This window comes from Garra rufa, chromosome 16 (genome assembly GCF_049309525.1).
Source record: "Garra rufa chromosome 16, GarRuf1.0, whole genome shotgun sequence".
NCBI lineage: Eukaryota > Metazoa > Chordata > Actinopteri > Cypriniformes > Cyprinidae > Garra > Garra rufa.
The window spans coordinates 35,841,191-35,862,244 of NC_133376.1; the positions used below are offsets into that span (position 1 = coordinate 35,841,191).

The window sequence follows — 21,054 nt, forward strand, 5'->3', positions numbered from 1 at the left end:
TAATGCTAAATTTCTCCAAATCTGTTCTGACGAAGAAACCTATCAGTCAAAAGTCTGAGCTTCAGGCGAGTAAATTTTCAGCAATTTTTTTTTTTTTTTTTGATAAACTGTTCCTTTAAAGCAAAAGTAGTAACGAGAAAGTCACATGATGAATCAAAGTTCATCACCAGTATCTTTTCTACGAGCCGGGGTACATAAAAATTATTGTATATACAAGGCATGCGGTGTCAAACACGTAGATACAAAACAAGAGCATGGTAACACACGGAACTGAAATAATGCTCTCTCTCTCTTTTGGCTTGCTCCCTTTATTGCTTTATTTCAGGACACTGAAATAATGCAATAAACATTAATTTAACAACATAAGATGCAACATAAAACCATGTTGTGTATAACTGAAAAGAGAAAAGTAATAAAAAACTTGAGTAATGAAAAAATGTCAGGTGTCACGATGGCAATTTATAGATTTTCACTGTAAAGTTATGAGATGACTTGTTCTGGTTTATTTCCAAAAGTTTTTGCATTCCATATAGAATTGGAGAATGCACTGTTAAGCAATTAACTATTAGCATTTTCAGTTTTTACAGTTAAAATTGCAATAAATTTTATCAACATAGGCTCATTGGAAATACATGCCTCTATATACACTGTCGCTCAAAAGTTTGGGATCAGTAAGACTTATGTTTTTTTTTTTTAAAGAAGTCTCTTATGATTATAAAGACTGCATTTATTTGATCAAAAATACAATAAAAAAACAATACTACTGCAAAATGTTATTACAATATAAAATAATGGTTTCTATTTTAATATACATTGTGATGCAAAGCTGAATTTTCAACAGCCATTACTTCGGTCTACAGTGTCACATGATCTTTCAAAAATCATTTTAACATGCTTTTTTATATATTTATTATTAGAATTATCTATGTTGGCAACAGAGTCTTTTGGAACCTGTGATATTTTTTTCAGGATTCTTTAATGAATAAAAGGTTAAAAAGAACAGCACTTCTTCAAATATAATTCTAATTCTGATTTTCTAACAATGTAAGTCTTTGCTAACACTTTTTTATCAATTTAACACATCCTTGCTGAATAAAATAATTCAGCAACAAAAATGTACTGACCCCAAACTTTTGAACAGTAGTGTAGTATATTGTTAGAAAAGGTTTCTATTTTAAATAAATGCTGTTCTTTTAAACTTTTTATTCATCAAAGAATCTTGAAAAAAGTACCACATATCCAAAAAAATATTAAGCAACAAAAATGTTTCCAGTACTGATAATAAATCAGCATATTAGAATGATTTCTGAAGGATCATGTGACACTGAAGACTGGAGTAATGATGCTGACAAATTCAGCTTTGATCACAGAAATAAATCAGATTTTTAATGTGTATTAAAATCGAATAATGTTATTTTCCATCATAATAATATTTAACAAAAAAAAAAAAAAATCTGTATTTTTGATCAAATAAACAACCTTGATGAGCATTAGAAACTTATTTACAATACATTAAAATACGTACTGATCCCAAACTTTTGACCCGCAGTGTACATTTCCGCAAAACTGAAAAAAACATACCTATTATGTTTGAACTTTATCGTCACATATACAGCTTTATATGCATGATACAGCATTAATCTTTAGCGATACTTCCGAGATATTTGAATTCTGAACAGCCACAATATGTACCTCAAGTAGCGTAATAAAAACGCAGTAATATGTGCATGTACCAGTGTAATAAAAACATGCCACGGTCACATATTGAATGTGTTTTAGCATCACTCTCTGGACATTTTAAACTTTTGTGAAAAGGTGTGCAGTGTCAAACACATAAATACAAAACATCAGGTAAGACACATGACAGAAATAATGCAATAAAGATTAATTTAACAATATAAGATGCATAAAACCCTGTTGTATATAACCGAATAAATAGAAAGTTAAGAAAAAACGTACGTAATGAAAAACTTTTCAAATGTCAGGTGTCACAATGTCAATTTTCAGTTTTCACTCTAAAATGATGAGAGATGACTTGTTTTTGTTGACCAGTTTTTTTTACTGTAAAATTACATGCAATTGTTAATACGTGCCTCTATATATGAATCACTGCAGTTTCCAATTGAAATATACACTATACTGACAACTTTTATTCTTTTTCACACAAAGTATGATTTACAGGTACAGAGTTTTGATTCCTAAAGCCTAATTTTCACACAATTACTTGCGGAATATTATATTATAGCTTTAAAACAATTCTGTGCAATTTGAAAACTGATACTTTTGTATGTTATCGTCACATATACAGTTTCACATGCATGGGTTTTCTAATTAAGTAGGTTTGCCTGTACCAATGTAATAAAAATGTGCCATGGTCACGTAGACTATTATTTCTTGCTATTTATTTAATCAAACTCTGGTAACGGTATCGAATTTGGATCGGTCACGCATCAACGATATCCGATCCATTCAAAAAGCTTGGATTATCGGATCGATGCAACCCTAATCATTATAATCAGAATGATGCAAACTTTAATTCACAAATGTGACCCTGGACCACAAAACCAGTCATAAGGTTAAATTTTACAAAACTGAGATATATACATCATATGAAAGCTCAATAAATAAGCTTTCTATTGATATATGCTTTGTTAGGATAAGACAATATTTGGCCGAGATACATCTATTTGAAAATCTGGAATCTAAGGGTGCAAAGAAATCTAAATACCGAGAAAATCACCTTTAAAGTTGTCCAAATTAAGTTCTTAACAATGCATATTACTAATCTAAAATTACATTTTGATAGGTTTACAGTAGGAATTTTACAAAAAATCTGAATGTAACATGATCTTTACTTAATTTCCTAATGATTTTTGATATAAAAGAAAAATCAATAATTTTGACCCATACAATGTATTTTTGGCTATTGCTACAAATATACCCCAGCGACTTAAGACTGGTTTTGTGGTCCAGGGTCACAAATGCTTGACCACAGTTTTGTTTGTGGAATTTCACACAAAGTTTATTATCTTTTTGATGCTTTGCTGTCGATCCCATAACACCCAGTGCAATCCTATCACTAGCTACCCTAGAGAGCAGAATAAAAATGAGCCAGCGGACACATATGGTTAGTCTGAAGCAAAGCAAACGTCTCTCTCTCACTATCTGTCACCATCTCAGAGCGCTGTGGCTCAGTGGACGAGTGCAGCGAAGGACGACTCCTGCTGTTGATATGTTCCTTATCAGACTTCTTAACACATCATCCTTCCACCAGGGATTAAATACCTTCCCGTAGCGTTTCTTGAGACTATAAAGGACTCTTCTGAGGTTGGTATGAATGTGATGTGTGACCCCACTTTGCTGTGGCGCCCGCACCCTACCAGTCTATCGTAACTCAGCAAAGACCCCGAAGGCTGACTCGCCTGGCACTTCGGCAGATTCATGCTGACACCTTTAAAGTGTAGTGCTGCGCACAGACGTTTTGTCTACGCGTTTAGACTGTCCTGGATTGGATTAATGTTTATTGGGCGCTCAGAAAAGATTTACAATTCTGCTCACTGTGGGTTAAGATCCTGTACTGAAATAGGAAAACCTGAACAGGTGATTTCATCTGCACTCCCTTACTAACAATTATGCTGAATCATTAAAGGAGTTTAATACAGAGTTTATTAAAAACATTAAGGCTGGTAACTGAAATGTTAAGTAGTTGTTAAGTGGGAAAACGTAAGACTGCAAAATAGCCTCAAAGGAGCAAAGTAGGGTATTCAGAACTAGATTTTCACTGCATAAAAGTAATGCAATGTAAATGCAGTTTAGCTCTCTAGCTGGCTCCATGGGGATCAGTTTGCAATGTAACTAGTGCCTTTGCGACGTTGTGCACTGTAGGCCACCTAATAAACTAGACTTGCATTTCCTGAAGACAAAACAGTGCAGCACAAGAGTAGTATTAAAGTATTATGATAGTTTGAAAAGTCATCCGAATAAGGATAAAGAAAGCTTAAGATGATAAGATGGATTGTAATACAATATACTGAGGGATAAATATATATAAGAAAAAGACCAGTGACGATTTTAGTATGCAAATATAGACATTTTTAGAACTTTTTTTAACAAGGATGCTTCACATTGATCAAAGGTGAAGATACAGACATTTATAATGTTTCAAAAGATTTTTATTTTCAGATAAATGCTGTTTTTCTAAACTTTCTATTCATAGTAATAATGATAAATGTTTATCTGAGAAGCAAATCAGAAAATCAGAGTGATTTTTGAAGGATCATGTGACTGGAGTAATGATGCAAAAATTCAGCTTTGAAATCACAGCAATAAAAATAAATATTTTAAATAGTCAAAATATTTAAAAATTGTACTGTTTTTGCTGTACTTGGGATCAAAGAAATGCAGGCTTGGTGAGCAGAAGAGACTTCTTTAAAAACATTTTTAAAAATCTTACTGTTCAACAACTTTTGACTGGTAGTGTATGTATTCAAGTATATAATATATACTTAGTATTATAATTTAAAGTAAAAAAAAAGTTTAAAAATAAAAAACATTAAGTTAAAAAAATGACAAATAGAAAAGGATAAAAATGCAATTAATTTAATTACTTGGAAAAAAACTAAATATAAAATGTTAGGTTTAAATATGCAAATGATGCATTATTTAATTACATATGCACTAATTTGAATACATTTATAGTAAATAAAGTAAACACTGGATAAAGTTTAAAAATTCTTGTTTAAATTTGTTTTGACATATTATAGTCACACGTTTTTTACAGAGGGAAATTTGGGTATCTTATTTGTGTCGCTCCATAATTCAGAAAATAATTAGAACAGACAGAAAACACAATATTTTCACAAATTTTTTGGGGGGGAGGGGGGGATAAAATGTTGTATATTATCAAGCAAATTATATATGGACAAATACATCGGTAAAAGCCTTCAGGATATAGACAGGAAGACAAATGTAAAAGTTTGGTGTGTGTAAGTCCAGTGGAGATTTATGGCTCAGTGTAAGAGAAAAAAACTAATTTTGAGAAAACGGGATTTAAATATATGAATTGTAATTAAAATCTATTGGCACAAATAGATAAAGTGCTATAAAAGAAACACTTAACAGTGACTTTTGGACTTTTTCTTTCGACTAGTAAGAAAAAAACACTTAATGAAAAACCAAAAAGCCCAAAATCTCAAATTTGACAAATGCCTGAATAAGCAGAGTTTTTGCCAGTGTTTTTTTGTCTCCCCTTAAAAAAATCAAGAACAATCCAAGAGTAAAAATCAACGTTAATTTTGTCTTGTTTTTCAGTAAAATGTCTCAAGATAACACCAAGATACATTTACTTAAGAAGCAAAATTGCCTTACTAAGAAAACGACACAATTCAGATTATAAAAATTGTTTTTGTCACATCTAATTCCACCAGCAAATATATATATATTGGCACATTTAATCGAAAAAACACTCAAAAAAGTCTGCACATACTCCAGCAATTTATTTTTCGGATTAAACCCAGATGCTCGTGTGCGCTGCATGTAATGACTGCGACAAGACTCATTATTGACAAGACTCATCAGTTCCTGACCTTTATCTGTTCATATTGCCACATCTTTAATCTGCTAATCCACAGGGCAGGAAAGACACTGGCCGCTATAAAAAGGTTGTTAATGAGCTCCAGCGGTTCACACTGGGTACCTAAACAATCTAAGTGCTGTTGAACAGATGCCACTGAGCAGAGGTCTGTTTTTGTGGCAGCTCTGATTACTGTGTATCTTGGCCGTATGCTGACAGATGGGGCAGGTCTGAGTGCTCTAAGTGCACGGCTGTACAAGGCGCTCCTATGGGGCCTGCCTCGTCGCCGGAGAGTCCAAGTGGCCCTGTTAAAAATGGATGAGGGAGAGGCATATGCATCACAGCGTGGCGGCCCTCACCACATTGCTGCACACATGTCCACTCGGTGGAACAGCAACACAACAAAGCGGCCCTTTGCACCACAGGGCTAATAACCCACAGCGGCCCAGAGAGGGAACCTGGAATGTCAAAGAAGGCAGTGATGGACTCCAGGCTTCAAATCACCAAAGGTAAAAATGGAAATTCCCAACTGAAAGTGCAAAGTTCCCCAGACACCTTCGGTCCCTTGACAGCATCTCTCATGAGTTATTTATACACGGACTCTCTCAGGACATTTCCTTCACTGTTCACTGTTAGTGCTGACACTTTTGTCTAATGGAATCCATCGAAAACTTCGCCATAGACACTGTTTTTCACATAATGCTTACAAAGACCCCTGTAAACATCTCTGCAGATGTTTCTCTGATGCTACGCGAATGCCGAAGGGTCTATGAAATACATTGAAATACATTGCACTCAATGATATTTAAGCAGATGTTTCACAACAGAGCATGTTGCATTCCAGATAAATGCATTCAACCGAACTATATAGTATGGAGGTAAGAATATATTAATAATATGAGTTCAAGTTTTACACAAGTTTTAAACCTCAGGACAATTTCACTTCCAGAATTAAATTTCCTGATCAAGATGTTCACGTCTTTCTTTCTTTGGTCACAAAGAAATGAAGGTTTTTGAGGAAAGCATTCCAGGATTTTTCTCCTTATGTGGACTTCAATGGTGGCCAATGAGTTTAAGGTCCAAATTGCAGTTTCAATGCAGCTTCAAAAGGCTCTACATGACCACAGCCGAGGAATAAGGGTCTTATCTAGCTTCTTAAAAAATATTTATACACTTTTAAACCACCAATGCTCATATTGCACTAGCTCTGCGATGGGTGTCCAACTCTCTCAGGACATTTCCTTCACTGTTCACTGTTAGCGCTGACACTTTTGTCTAATGGAATCCATCGAAAACTTCGCCATAGACACTGTTTTTCACATAACGCTTACAAAGACCCCTGTAAACATCTCCGCAGATGTTTCTCTGATGCTACGCGAATGCCGAAGGGTCTATTTTCGTCTGGAAGATATCGTTTGTTAAGAGTTTGCATTAGAAATACATTGCATTCTTTCATTGTTGAATGCTAGAATAATATTCAAGCAGATGTTTCACAACAGAGCGTGAGACATTTAAGATTTTTGCAGATGTGACCCTTAAAATAGAAAGTGATGCATTCCAGATGATGCACTCGTTGACTGATACCTTGACAGGTCACACCTATGGAAGAAGGAGAATATTAATGAAATGAGTTCAAGTTTACTCAAATTTTTGCACCTCAGGAGAATTTCACTTCCAGAATTAAATTCTGACAATTTACTCAACCCAATGTCATTTAAGATGTTCATGTCTTTCTTTCTTTGGTCGCAAAGAAATTAAGGTTTAAAAAAAAAAAAAAAAACATTCTACGATTTTTCTCCTTATGTGGACTTCAATGGTGGCCAATGGGTTGAAGGTCCAGACTGCAGTTTCAATGCAGCTTCAAAGGGCTCTACATAAACCCAGCTGAGGAATAAGGGTTGTATCTATCTTCTTGAAAAAATATATATATTTCTACACTTTTAAACCACCAATGCTCATATACTAGCTCTGCGTTGGGTGTCCGACTCTCTTAGGACATTTCCTTCACTGTTAGCGCTGAAACTTGTGTCTAATGGAATCCACTTTTGTTTCTCTGATGCTACGCGGATGCCGAAGGGTCTATTTTCATCTGGAAGATATCATTTGTTAAAGAATTTGCATTAACAATCCATTGCATTCATTCATTGTTGAATGCTAGAATGATATTCAAGCAGATGTTTCACAACAGAGCGTGAGACATTTTTTAAGATTTTTGCAGATGTGACCCTTAAAATAGAAAGTGATGCATTCCAGATGATGCACTCGTTGACTGATATCTTAATGGGTCACACCCATCTATATAGTATCAAGGAAAGATATGAGTTCAAGTTTTAACATCTCAGTGTTTGCAACATGTTTGCATGACACACTAATCCATTTATGAAGTTGAACATGCTGCTTAAAGAAATGTTACTTGAAATGTAAAAATAATTTTTTTCAAATGACAACAATCATTGCGATTATAATTTTGAACAAAAATAAAATTGACAATTTTAACCATTATACAGCAAGACGAAAATGTGACTAATATTCCATTGACTAAAACTAGACTAAAATGCTCAGCAATTTAGTCAGTGAAAACTTGACTAAACAAAAAACTGAACAAGGTTGACTAAATGTGACCCTGGACCTCAAAATCAATCATAAGGGTCATGTTTTATATAATGTATACACCATCTGGGATAATATTTGCCAGAGATACAACTATTTGAAAATCTGGAATCTGATGGTGCAAACGAATATTGAGAAAATCGCCTCTAAAGTTGTCCAAATTAAGTTCTTATCAATGCATATTACTATTACGGTAGGAAATTGACAAAATATCTTCATTGAACATGATCTTTACTTAATATCTTAATGATTTTTGGCATAAAAGAAAAAATAATAATTTTGACCCATACAATGTATTTTTGGCTATTGCTACAAATATACCTGTGATACTTAAGACTGGTTTTGTGGTCAAGGTTAACTAAAATTATGACTAAAAAGTACATTTGACACAGGACTAAGATTAAAAGACTAAAAAATGTCTGACAAAATTTAAATTAAAACTACATCATTTGAAGGTTTGTCTCAAATGTTTAATTTTTTTTCCATTTAATAAAAGTCAGTGGAGGGAAAAACAAAGATTAAATTAAATCTTCAAATTGCATTACACCAGAAATTGCCGACAGAAAGTCACTAAGGTTTGAAGGTTTGATCAATAAATAAAAAAATAATATTAGGTTAATTCCTAGTTTTTGGTTCTAATTTTCTGATCAGAAAAGCGAAGCTGTATTTTGTTCCATCTACATAAACCATTCCATTACAAAATGTTCAATTCGAGCTGTAAACTTGTTTAAATCCCTCTTTTCACAGTGTCGACAGAACTGAACTTACACTGAACTTGCAACCCTCCTTTCAAGCACATAAATGCACTTTACAATGATCAGCAAAATACTATAATTTAACTGGCTGCTTCAGGATAAAACCTGATGCACATTTCCTGTTCAAGCCAGTTCTATACATACATTCAGTGAAGGACCAAAGTTGACAGCTGACTGATTTTCACTTAAACCTTCTGCATTTCATCTCCAAGACATTTAATTAGCAGTTTCCCTGAAACCTGTCTCACTTACCATCCTCACACCTCATTCATTTGGTCCTCAATAATTTACTGTGGCCTTCAAATAAACATGACACCTTGCCAGGCCTTGCCGTAAAGAGATGTTCGTCTTATGACCGACAGCTGTTCGGTGAACATTCGTACAACAGTTAGCCTTTAATAATTGATCTAGATTTTAATAATGTAGGAGAAAATGCCATTTAACGCAGTTAATACTTGATTACGGATTGGTTTAACCATTTTAAATCACCTTGAGGTTGTTCGACTCTATATAATATACATAGCTGGGGATTTACTGCAGAAAGCTGTTTTTAAATGCTTTAAAATGTATGGCCTCCACAGCGCTAACTCACTCAGCCGAGGTGTGAGCTACATTCTTTGAGTGCACAAAGCAGCCGGTGGTATGCAGAAGTTTTTTATGTGCGGTTCAGCTGAGGTTAGAGACGTGCTACGCATGCAGTCCCCTCGGGGTTCAACAAGACTGATTCAGCTAATGAAGTAACAATGCCTTGTCACCTGCTTTCTTTTCTCAAACAGCAAGGACAACCATCCTGACAGAGTCATTAAAAAGGACGCTCGCATTTGAATTTCCCTTGTGCCTGATGTCTTCGTGCGGATCTTGAGTCATATTTGGAGTAACAACAACTCAAAAACATCGCTCAGCCGATGTTCAAGGTGACATCAAGCAAAGGCCTAAATATATCCCTGGTGCCTTGTTTGTCGAGCCTTTAATAAGCTCTGATTTAAAGATAAAGGGTACTAATTGACTTTCAAAAGGACTGTTTATCACATGTGCATAAATATGTCACATCACTACCAAGCTGTGGCTGCATATATATGAACACGCAACATCTTGCTGGTAAGGTAACTTCAACTAAAATGCTCACCGAGGCTGTATTTTTTCACTAATAACAGAGTGAATGAAGTAATATTGTAATATATATTCACAGTTTAAAATAACTGTTTTCTATTTTAATATATTTTCAAAAGTAATTCATTCCTATGATGCAAAGCTGAATTTTCAGCATCGTTACTTCAGTCTTCAGCGTCACATGATCCTTCACAAATCATTCTAATACGTATTTGCTGCTCAAAAACATTTCAGAACATGCTGCTTCATATACAGGTCCTTCTCAAAAAAATAGCATATTGTGATAAAGTTCATTATTTTCTGTAATGTACTGATAAACATTAGACTTTCATATATTTTAGATTCATTAACACACAACTGAAGTAGTTCAAGCCTTTTATTGTTTTAATATTGATGATTTTGGCATACAGCTCATGAAAACCCAAAATTCCCATCTCAAAAAATTAGCATATTTCATCCGACCAATAAAAGAAAAGTGTTTTTAATACAAAAAAAGTCAACCTTCAAATAATTATGTTCAGTTATGCACTCAATACTTGGTCGGGAATCCTTTTGCAGAAATGACTGCTTCAATGCGGCGTGGCATGGAGGCAATCAGCCTGTGGCACTGCTGAGGTGTTATGGAGGCCCAGGATGCTTCGATAGCGGCCTTAAGCTCATCCAGAGTGTTGGGTCTTGCGTCTCTCAACTTTCTCTTCACAATATCCCACAGATTCTCTATGGGGTTCAGGTCAGGAGAGTTGGCAGGCCAATTGAGCACAGTAATACCATGGTCAGTAAACCATTTACCAGTGGTTTTGGCACTGTGAGCAGGTGCCAGGTCGTGCTGAAAAATGAAATCTTCATCTCCATAAAGCTTTTCAGCAGATGGAAGCATGAAGTGCTCCAAAATCTCCTGATAGCTAGCTGCATTGACCCTGCCCTTGATAAAACACAGTGGACCAACACCAGCAGCTGACATGGCACCCCAGACCATCACTGACTGTGGGTACTTGACACTGGACTTCAGGCATTTTGGCATTTCCCTCTCCCCAGTCTTCCTCCAGACTCTGGCACCTTGATTTCCGAATGACATGCAAAATTTGCTTTCATCCGAAAAAAGTACTTTGGACCACTGAGCAACAGTCCAGTGCTGCTTCTCTGTAGCCCAGGTCAGGCGCTTCTGCCGCTGTTTCTGGTTCAAAAGTGGCTTGACCTGGGGAATGCGGCACCTGTAGCCCATTTCCTGCACGCGCCTGTACACGGTGGCTCTGGATGTTTCTACTCCAGACTCAGTCCACTGCTTCCGCAGGTCCCCCAAGGTCTGGAATCGGTCCTTCTCCACAATCTTCCCCAGGGTCCGGTCACCTCTTCTCGTTGTGCAGCGTTTTCTGCCACACTTTTTCCTTCCCACAGACTTCCCACTGAGGTGCCTTGATACAGCACTCTGGGAACAGCCTATTCGTTCAGAAATTTCTTTCTGTGTCTTACCCTCTTGCTTGAGGGTGTCAATGATGGCCTTCTGGGCAGCAGTCAGGTCGGCAGTCTTACCCATGATTGCGGTTTTGAGTAATGAACCAGGCTGGGAGTTTTTAAAAGCCTCAGGAATTTTTTGCAGGTGTTTAGAGTTAATTAGTTGATTCAGATGATTAGGTTAATAGCTCGTTTAGAGAACCTTTTTATGATATGCTAATTTTTTTGAGATAGGAATTTTGGGTTTTCATGAGCTGTATGCCAAAATCATCAATATTAAAACAATAAAAGGCTTGAACTACTTCAGTTGTGTGTTAATGAATCTAAAATATATGAAAGTCTAATGTTTATCAGTACATTACAGAAAATAATGAACTTTATCACAATATGCTAATTTTTTGAGAAGGACCTGTATTTCTTTTATTTTTTTATGAACAGAGAGTTCAAAAGAACAACATTTATTTGAAACGGAAATCTTCTGTAACATTTGTATATGTATATATACAATCGGAAGTCAAAAGTTTACATACACTTTACATACATTTACATTTTATTTTGTTTAGTGATAGTTGTTAACGAGTCCCTGTTAAAGGGATAGTTCACCCAAAAATGAAAATTTGATGTTTATCTGCTTACCCCCAATGCATCCAAGATGTAGGTTACTTTGTTTCCCCAGAAAAACACAAACGAAGATTTTTTACGAAAACCGGTGCAGTCTGCCAGCCAAATAATGTGAGTGGATGGGCACCAGACCTTTAAAAGTAAACAAAAACATGCACAGACAAATCCAAATTACACCCTGCGGCTCGTGATGATACATTGATGTCCTAAGACACGAAACGATCGGTTTTTGAGAGAAACTGAACAGTATTTATATCATTTTTTACCTTTGTTACAACGCCACGTCCATCTCTCCTGAGTAAGCGTTCGGCATCAGTCACGTCACATGAGCACGCGCTCTGTGGTAGAATACGCAAACGCCGGAAGCGATCTGTCGCATGAATACGACACTCATTGTTTACACAGAGCACAGAGATTGTGGGTATAGCGGCTATTCAAAATGGTAAATACTTGCGCTTATCCTGATTGTTTAAACCGATTTAAAGCTAAAAGATTACATTAGTTTGCGCAAACTCATCCGGGACTTTTCACTGATTTCCCCTTACGGCGTTTGCGTATTCTACGCTAGAGCGCGTGCTCATGTGACGTGACTAATGCCAAACTCGTGCACATTACAGATGGACGTGGCTGTGTATCAAAGGTAAAAAATGATATAAATACTGTTCAGTTTCTCTCAAAAACCGATCGTTTCGTGTCTTAAGACATCAATGTATCGTCACGAGTCGCGGGGTGTAATTTGGATTTGTCTGTGCATGTTTTTGTTTACTTTTAAAGGTCTGGTGCCCATCCACGTCCATGATAAGGCTGGCAGACAGCACCGGTTTTCATTAAAAATCTTCGTTTGTATTCTTCTGAGGAAACTAAGTCACCTACATCTTGGATGCATTGGGGGTAAGCAGATAAACATCAAATTTTCATTTTTGGGTGAACTATCCCTTTAACTGTCCTTCACGTCCAACAAATTCTTTGATTTTTCAGCATTTTTGTGTATTTGAACACTTTCCAACAATGATTACATGATTTTGAGATCCATCTTTTCACACTGAGGACAACTGAGGGACTCATATGCAACTATTACAGAAGGTTCAAACACTCACTGATGCTTCAGAAGGGAAAACAATGCTTTAAGAGCCGGGGTGAAAACTTTTCAATGGAATGAGGATGTGGACATTTTTCGTATTTTGCCTAAATATCATATTTTTGTTTTTCATTTAGTACTGCTCTTTGGAGGCTACAGAAGATACATGTTCCCCAGAAGACAAAATAAGTAAAATTTAAACTGATCTTTTTGCATTGTTTTTCCTTCTGAAGCACCAGTGAGTGTTTGAACCTTCTGTAATAGTTGCATATGAGTCCCTCAGTTGTCCTCAGTGTGAAAAGATGGATCTCAAAATCATACAGTCATTGTTAGAAAGGGTTTGCATACACAAAAATGCTAAAAACCAAAGAATTTGTGGGACCTGAAGGATTTTTCTGTAGAACAGCAGTCAGTTTAACTGCTCAGGACAAACAAGAAACTCATGAACAACTATCACTAAACACAGCTGTGGATAATTCAGATAAGAACACAGTATTAAGAATCAAGGGGATGTAAACTTTTGAACGGGGTCATTTTTATAAATTCAACTATTATTTTCTCTTGTGGACTATATGTAAACATCTGTTATGTGAAATGTCTTATTAAGGTCAGTACCGCATAAAAAAATAGCATGCTTTTTTGTATGATCCCTCTTATTTTGATAAAATAATTAACATTTTGCAGATTCTGCAAGGTATATGTAAACGTTTGACTTCACCTGTATATATATATCTCACCCCTTAACTTTTAGTATATACATTTTTTTCATTTTGTAGGAAAAAAGTATGTGAATGCTTTGATTTACCATCGATTTCTGCAAGAACTGGTCATAAAATGTATTTGATCATCAACAATAAAAAACACACTTCACTTAAATAACAAATGATTTGCTTTCGTGTAATTATTAAGCAAGCCATGTAAACATTCACTGAATTCTAGTGAAAAAGTATGTCATTTAATAACAACCCTGAAACCTGCCATATGTTCGCACATTCCAGGGATGTTTCGAAGTTTTACGCATGACTCTTCTTGACATCACTGAATATTCACTGCTCAACTTTCTCCATTTATAAACAATTTGATTTACTGTGTACTCATGACTAACATGCAGAGATATTTCTGCTTTATCTAAGTCAACAATTCTTAATCTCAGCATTCAGACATCTATTTTATTTGAGGTATGGTTCACATCAAGCAATATCTCTTGTGAAAAGCAAACTCTTTTTTTTTTTTTACCCTGATCAGCACTTTCAATCTTGCTTCATTAATTAGATTCTACATTAGCTTTAGCTAAAATATTACCGTAGGGATTCACATACATTTTCCACTTTTCATGTAAATGTATAATTGTGTGTATAAGACTTGCTTAAACAGATTATGTATTTTTATTGTGATAAAATATATATATACAGGAAACCAGGTTAACCTAAAAACATATTTTTTTCCTGCCACTGCATAACAGTTAAACTTAATGATAAACCACAGTGGAATATTAATAAACAAAAGGATAAAAAACCAATACAACTGAATAATTTTCTGCTTGTACAAACAACTCTAGTAAATTGTGTAATAGGAGAACTTTATGATTCAGACACCTAAACTATAAAAAAAAAATACTGGGTTAAAAACAATCCCTTTACAAACCTAGTGATTGGATTGTTTTGACCTAGCAGTTAAGTTAAAAGTTTAACCGGTAGTTTCATTTAGCTCAACTATTGCTTAAAATGACTATATTTCTTGCTTAAAATGAACCCAAAATACGTTGGAAATTAACTTTCATTAATATGTTCAATAAATGAACATTTATTAATAAGCCGAATAAATAATAATTAAAAAATAAACATTTTTAAACTGCTTATTCATTATTGATATTAATAAATGTTCACCTTTTGATTATTGCTGATGTCTCTAGTAATTATGCACTGCAAAAAATGCTTTTCTTACTTAGATTTTTTTGTCTTGTTTCCAGCCAAAATATCGAAAAATTCTTAAATCAAACAGGATTTTCTAGACGAGTAAAAATTATTGTCTTGTTTTCAGAAAAAAGAAGTCAAAATTAAGTGAGTTTTTGCTTAGAACAAGCTAAATAATCTTATTTTATTCTTTTAATCTATATTTTAATCTAATCATTTTTCTGAAAACAAGACAATACTTTTTACTCATCTAAATCCTTGATTTAAGAATTTTTAGATATTTTGGATGGAAACAAGACAAAAAAAGCTAAGTAAGAAAAGCATTTTTTTGCAGTGTGTGTCTCAGATTTTTGATTTACAACCTATTTTGGCTTCATTTTAAACCAGCCAAATAGTAATATAAAAAACTTTACAGTCGAGTTAAATAAAACTACCCAGAAAGTTGGGTTAAACATTTAACCCAAACGCTAGGTCAAAACAGCCCTGTCTCTGGGTTTGTCCATATTTCACCCAGCGCTCGGTTGTATTTAACCCAGCATTTTTTAGAGTGTACTATGATTCTTATTTAAGGTTCTTTCTCTTATACTGATCGTAAGTGCATTTCACTTAGTGAATGTATGTATAATGCTTGTCTCTTTTTTCACAAGAAAAGCATTTACCAATTTGCATTCATATTGATACACTCTTGGAGGCTTTTCTAGCCTTTGGCTCAGCAGAAAATTAATGGTTGTGCAGAACTCAAGTCAATACAAGCAAAAAAGCTGCCTATACAGGCACACCGCACTGTGAATTAAAAAAAACATTCACTGATACTTGACGAAAACAGACACACAATTACATAAACCATTCATACATCCATCCATATAAATGCAACAATCTGTACATTTTGTATCTGCATCCCTCGAATAGCCTTGCACCTCTGACAAGCATTTGTAACTCAAAAAATAAAATTTGTTTGAGGAAAATAGCTGAACATTGATTTGAAAGTCAATGTGAGGGAGTATGATGATGATGGTGATGTGAAGGATGAAGAATATAATGATAAATTTGCCTGGACTCACCTCCACCTGTTGACAAATCTGGATGAGTTTGGCCATCTGGTTCTCCAGCTCACTGTTCCTCTTCACCAGATTGGTGAGGTTATTCTCCAAGGTTTGCTGTTGGAAGGGCAGAGACATGGCATTTAGACAGAATGAAATGAATCACTCTTTCTGCCTGAAACAGACAAGCTATTCCAATTATTCCATTAAATGAACACTTTAATTCAGCAAGGAAGGATTATAGGAGTAGCTTACTTCCAGAACTAAAATGTACAGATCATTTACTAACCCCCTTGTCATTCAAAATGCACATACCTTGCTTTCTTCAGTAGATAATAAATTATGTTTCTTGAGGAAAACATTTCGGGATATCTGTCCATATAATAGACTTAAATGGTGCCCCCAAGTTTGAACTTCCAAAATGCAGCTTAAATACAGCCTTAAAAGGCTCTAAACGATCCCAGCCGAGGAAGAAGGGACTTATCTAGCAAAACTTGTTCATTTTCGAAACATAACATGACAGTTTACATACTCTTTAACCTCAAATGCTTGTCTTGTCTAGGTCTGCGTGAACTCAGACAGTTAGAGTATGTCAAAAAACTCCCATCTCGTTCTCTTCCCAACTTCAAAATCGTCCTACATCGCTGCAGAAATACAGACCCAGTGTTTACAAAGTGAACATGCAAAGAAGATCAAACGTCCTTTACAAAAAAGGCAAAACAGCGATGTAGGATGCTTTTGAAGTTGAAGAAGAAAACAAGATTTTTGAACATACCCTAACTGTATTGACCCGGATATAGACTACGCATACGCGTCGCATAGACGAGACAAGAAGAGCTTTTGAGGTAATTTGTTTAGAAAATGACTGAACATTTAGATAAGACCCTTCTTCCTTGGCTGGGAAGAGCCATTTTTTTTGTTTAGAGCCATTTGAAGCTCCATTTAAACTGCATTTTTGAAGGTCAAACTTGGGGGCACCATAGAAGTCCACTATATGAAAATAATCCCTGAAATGTTTCCCTTAAGAAATATAATTTCTTTACGATTGAAGAAAGAAAGACATGAACATCTTGGACGACAAAGGGGTGAGTAAATTATATGAAAACATATATGAATTTTATGCAATTAAAATGATTAAAAACAACAGTGTATAGGTTTAGAACAACATGAAGATGAATAGATGACATAAATTTCATCCATTTCCAAAATGCACTTCTCGAAAACTGGCTTCTACATTTTGGAAATGAAAATTGTATCACATAATTCATCTGCTTTCAAGGGATTAAAACTGTGTTTCTGAGGGCAGCAGATTCTTTTTCCCACTGCTCCTGTTCTGTCTTTTTCATGAATTAAAGAAAAACACTGTGCAGATGATAATGTTAGTTTAGGTGCGCATGGATAAATGATAGAGTCCACAGAGATCCCACAAAGACGGATTAGATTCAAAACAAGCAACTAACAGCAAATTAGTTCCACATCACAAACACTAATCGTCACTAACGAGAAACTGTGTGCGCTGGGCTGAGACTTTCACACTGGGGGGGGGGTGGGGGGGGAGGGTGTCCTAATTCATGAGCTCTAGTGTACACTTTGTAGAAACAGGTTTGTAGCAATTAAAGTTTAATAAGAGGTTTGAATCTGAGTTTGGGTCACCGTAAGAGCATTTGCATTTGTTTAGCTCATGAAAAAGGGATGATGGACGTACTGTCCAATATCGTAGAGTAATGGAGTTTAACACTTCATACAAAAGATTTATGATGGGTGTTGAGTTTCATTGGTGTTCAATCACAATGGTGAGAGGCGGAGAACTGTGTAATTAGTTAAAAGTGCGCACATGCTTCACTACAACACAAGTTGGAAAGATAAAGAGGGAAATTGCAGCGACGACTCAAAGAGAGCCGTCCCACCATGCTACACGAGCAGCTGTATGAAGTGATGACCCGCACAGCGGGAGAAAGAAGAGAAAAGCATGAACACGGCGCTGAGATGAACAGCTGATATTAATGACATGAGAGGAAACAAAAAAGAAGCCCGAGCAGAGTGAAAAGCAGGAACGATGGGAACAACAAGATCGACAACATCGGCATACAAAAGCGAGAACAGAGCCTTTATGTTCTCTGTTTTGTGTGGTTGGCTATTCATGCATATGTGATGCAGCCTGACCCTGTCCACCTGCACAACCCGCACCCCCCGTCTATGGCCTGAAATGCTGTCTTGCACACATCCAGTACATAGATTGTAAAAGGCAGCCGATGACTCACCGCGGCGCTTGTCTTTGATGCCTCCATAACCGCTTCAGAAACTCTGGCAGGGCTCACTTGAAAAGCCTATGAACACACACATACACACAGAGCCTTACTGGTCTGGCCCGCAGATGGACGGAAGTATTAATGCCCCAGCTCTGTCCGACGACTGGTTTTCAGCCTCTCCCGTGCTTTATCTCCCTTGCTCTGCCGGGTAAATGGGCTGGAAGCACCTCGGCTGGAAGCAGGTGAGGGTGTCTATGTCAGACTGCCTATTCTCTGTGCACTGATAGCTTGCTTTACTCGGGGGCTTGTTGCGTCAGGCAGTCGCAGAGGCGCTTGTTTGGCGTGTCAGCATTTTAAAATTCAAACTCACCCGGCAAGGACAGATGGGGTCATTAATTAAAGACTGAACAGTCAAGGATGATTTATACATCAAAACCAAGTATCACCTCCCAGGAGACAGAAGACAAGCTGCCGGGGGTGAATGAGCTTGGAGCCCAATTGAGTGAGGGAGAGAGAGAGAGAGAGAGAGAGAGAGAGAGAGAGAGAGATTGATAGCAAGAGGAAGGAAGGAAGGAAAGGGAATGAAAGGAAGGACAGAAGGAAGGAATAAAAGAAAAAAAAACAAGGAAGGGAAAGACAGAAGAAAGGAAAGAAGAGAGAAAAAGGAATGAAAGAGAAAAGTAAATGAAAGAAAAAGAAAGAAATGTTAGGAAGAAAACAAAGGAAGGAAGAAATAAACAAACATAGTAAAAAAGAAAGAAAAAACAAAGAAAGAAAGTAAGAAAGAAAGAAAGAAAAAGAATAAAATAAACAAGGAAAGACAAGTAAACAAAAGAAATAAGGTGAAAAGTAATGAATGAAGGAAGGAAGGAAGGAAAAAAGAGAGAAAAAGTAAGGAGAGAAAAGTAAATGAAAGAAATAGAAATGGAGGGAAGGAAGGACAGAAGAAAGGAAAGAAAAATTGAAGGAAGAACTAAAGGAAGGAAAGAAGAAAAAAAGGAAAGAAAGAAAGAAAGAAAGAAAGAAAGAAAGAAAGAAAGAAAGAAAGAAAGAAAGAAAGAAAGAAAGAAAAATGGAATGAAGGACAGTGGGAAAGAACGAAGGACGGAAAGAAATGAAAAAGTAAATGAAAGAAAAAAATGGTGCAAATCCAAAAATGAACTATGAAAAAAAAGGATAGGTGTAAATCTAAAAAGAATGCAAGAAAGAGAAAAAAGAAGTGAAGGAAAGAAACGAAGAAGGATAGAAGGATGAAAGCAAATAAGGAAGGGAAAAAGGTGAAAACTAATGAAGGAAGGACAGAATGAAGGAAAGAAGAGAGAAAAAGGAATGAAAGAAAAAGAAAGAAATGGAAGGAAGGAAAGTAGATCCAAAAAGAATGCAAGAAAGACAACAAAGAAGTGAAGGAAGGAAGGAAGGAAGGAAAAAAGAAAGGAAGAAGGACAGAAGGATGGAGGCAAAGAAGGAAGGGAAGAAAAAAAGAAACTAGGAAAAAAAGATAGGTGTAAATCCCAAAAGAAGTGAAAAAAAGAAAGAAAGAGGTAAATGAAAGAAAGAAATGGAAGGAATGAAGGAAGGAAGAAACAAAGAAGGACAGAAGGAAGAAAGCAAAGAGAAGAACAAAAGAAAGAAACTAGGAAGAAAGGATAGATTTAAATCCAAAATCCAAAAAGAACGCAAGAAAGACAAAAAAGAAAGAAGGGAGGAAGAAAGAAAGAAAGAAAAAAGAAAGAAAGAAAGAAGGAAAGAAGGAACCAGGAAAAAAGGATACAACACAACACAAACACAAGAAAGACATAAAAAGAAATGAAGGAAGGCAGGAAAGAAAGAAAGAAAGAAAGAAAGAAAGAAAGAAAGAAAGAAAGAAACCAGGAAGAAATGATAGGTGTAAATAAAAAGAGAAAGCAAGAAAGACAAAAAAAGGCAATGAAGGAAGGAAGGATAGAAGGAAAGAAGGAAGGAAAAAATGAAACTAGGAAGAAAGGATAGGTGTAAATCAAAAAAGAAAGCAAGAAAGACAAAAAAGGAAATGAAGGAAGGAAGGAAGGAAAGAAGGATTGGAAAGTAGGACAAAGGACATAGGGAAGATTGGAAGGAAAAAAGATATAGTGAAAAGAGCATCTGAAGTAAGGAAAGAGAAAGAGAAAGATAGAAAGAAAAAGAAAGGAAGAAGGAAGAAAGAACAACAGAAAAAAAGGAATGGACAAAATAAAGAGGAAAAAGGAAAATAAAGAGGAAAAAGGAAAGCAAAGGAAAGGAAAGGAAAGGAAAGGAAAGGAAAGGAAAGGAAAGGAAAGGAAAGGAAAGGAAAGGAAGAGTGTGAAAGGGAGAGAGAGCGGAGTGGCCTCAGGACAGCAGACCTAGTGCGGTTTGGGCTGAACAAGTCTGAAGTACACACTCATTAAAGCAGACACTAGACTTCAAAGACACAGACACAGCCATGCAAGAGGAAGAGCAGAGAGAGAAAGGAGAGAGAGACAGAAACACATAAAAACTCTGCTCTTTCTAATATGCAACAAGCGCAGTGCTGCAGTACACAACTGACACTGTGGCATGACTGACAGGAAGAAAGCAATGAGTGAGTGAGAGTGAATGAAACGAAGGACTAACTAGGCTTATATTAGCAAATGATTCACAAAAAGAATCAAATAACG

The 21,054-nt window shown here is 35.8% G+C and overlaps 1 protein-coding gene across 3 annotated transcripts in view; it reads right to left on the reverse strand.

The window, feature by feature from the left end:
• Positions 1-21,054, reverse strand: part of mid2 (midline 2) — a 148,675-nt gene that overhangs the window by 37,634 nt on the left and 89,987 nt on the right. For 2 of the 3 annotated variants that reach the window (XM_073820535.1, XM_073820534.1), the window contains exons 3-4: positions 18,413-18,478; positions 16,173-16,268 (exon numbers count right to left, since the gene is read on the reverse strand). In XM_073820535.1, coding sequence (XP_073676636.1) covers positions 16,173-16,268; positions 18,413-18,478 — 162 coding nt within the window. The remainder of the gene's footprint in view (positions 1-16,172; positions 16,269-18,412; positions 18,479-21,054) is intronic. The other variant, XM_073820536.1, reaches the window with a different exon arrangement.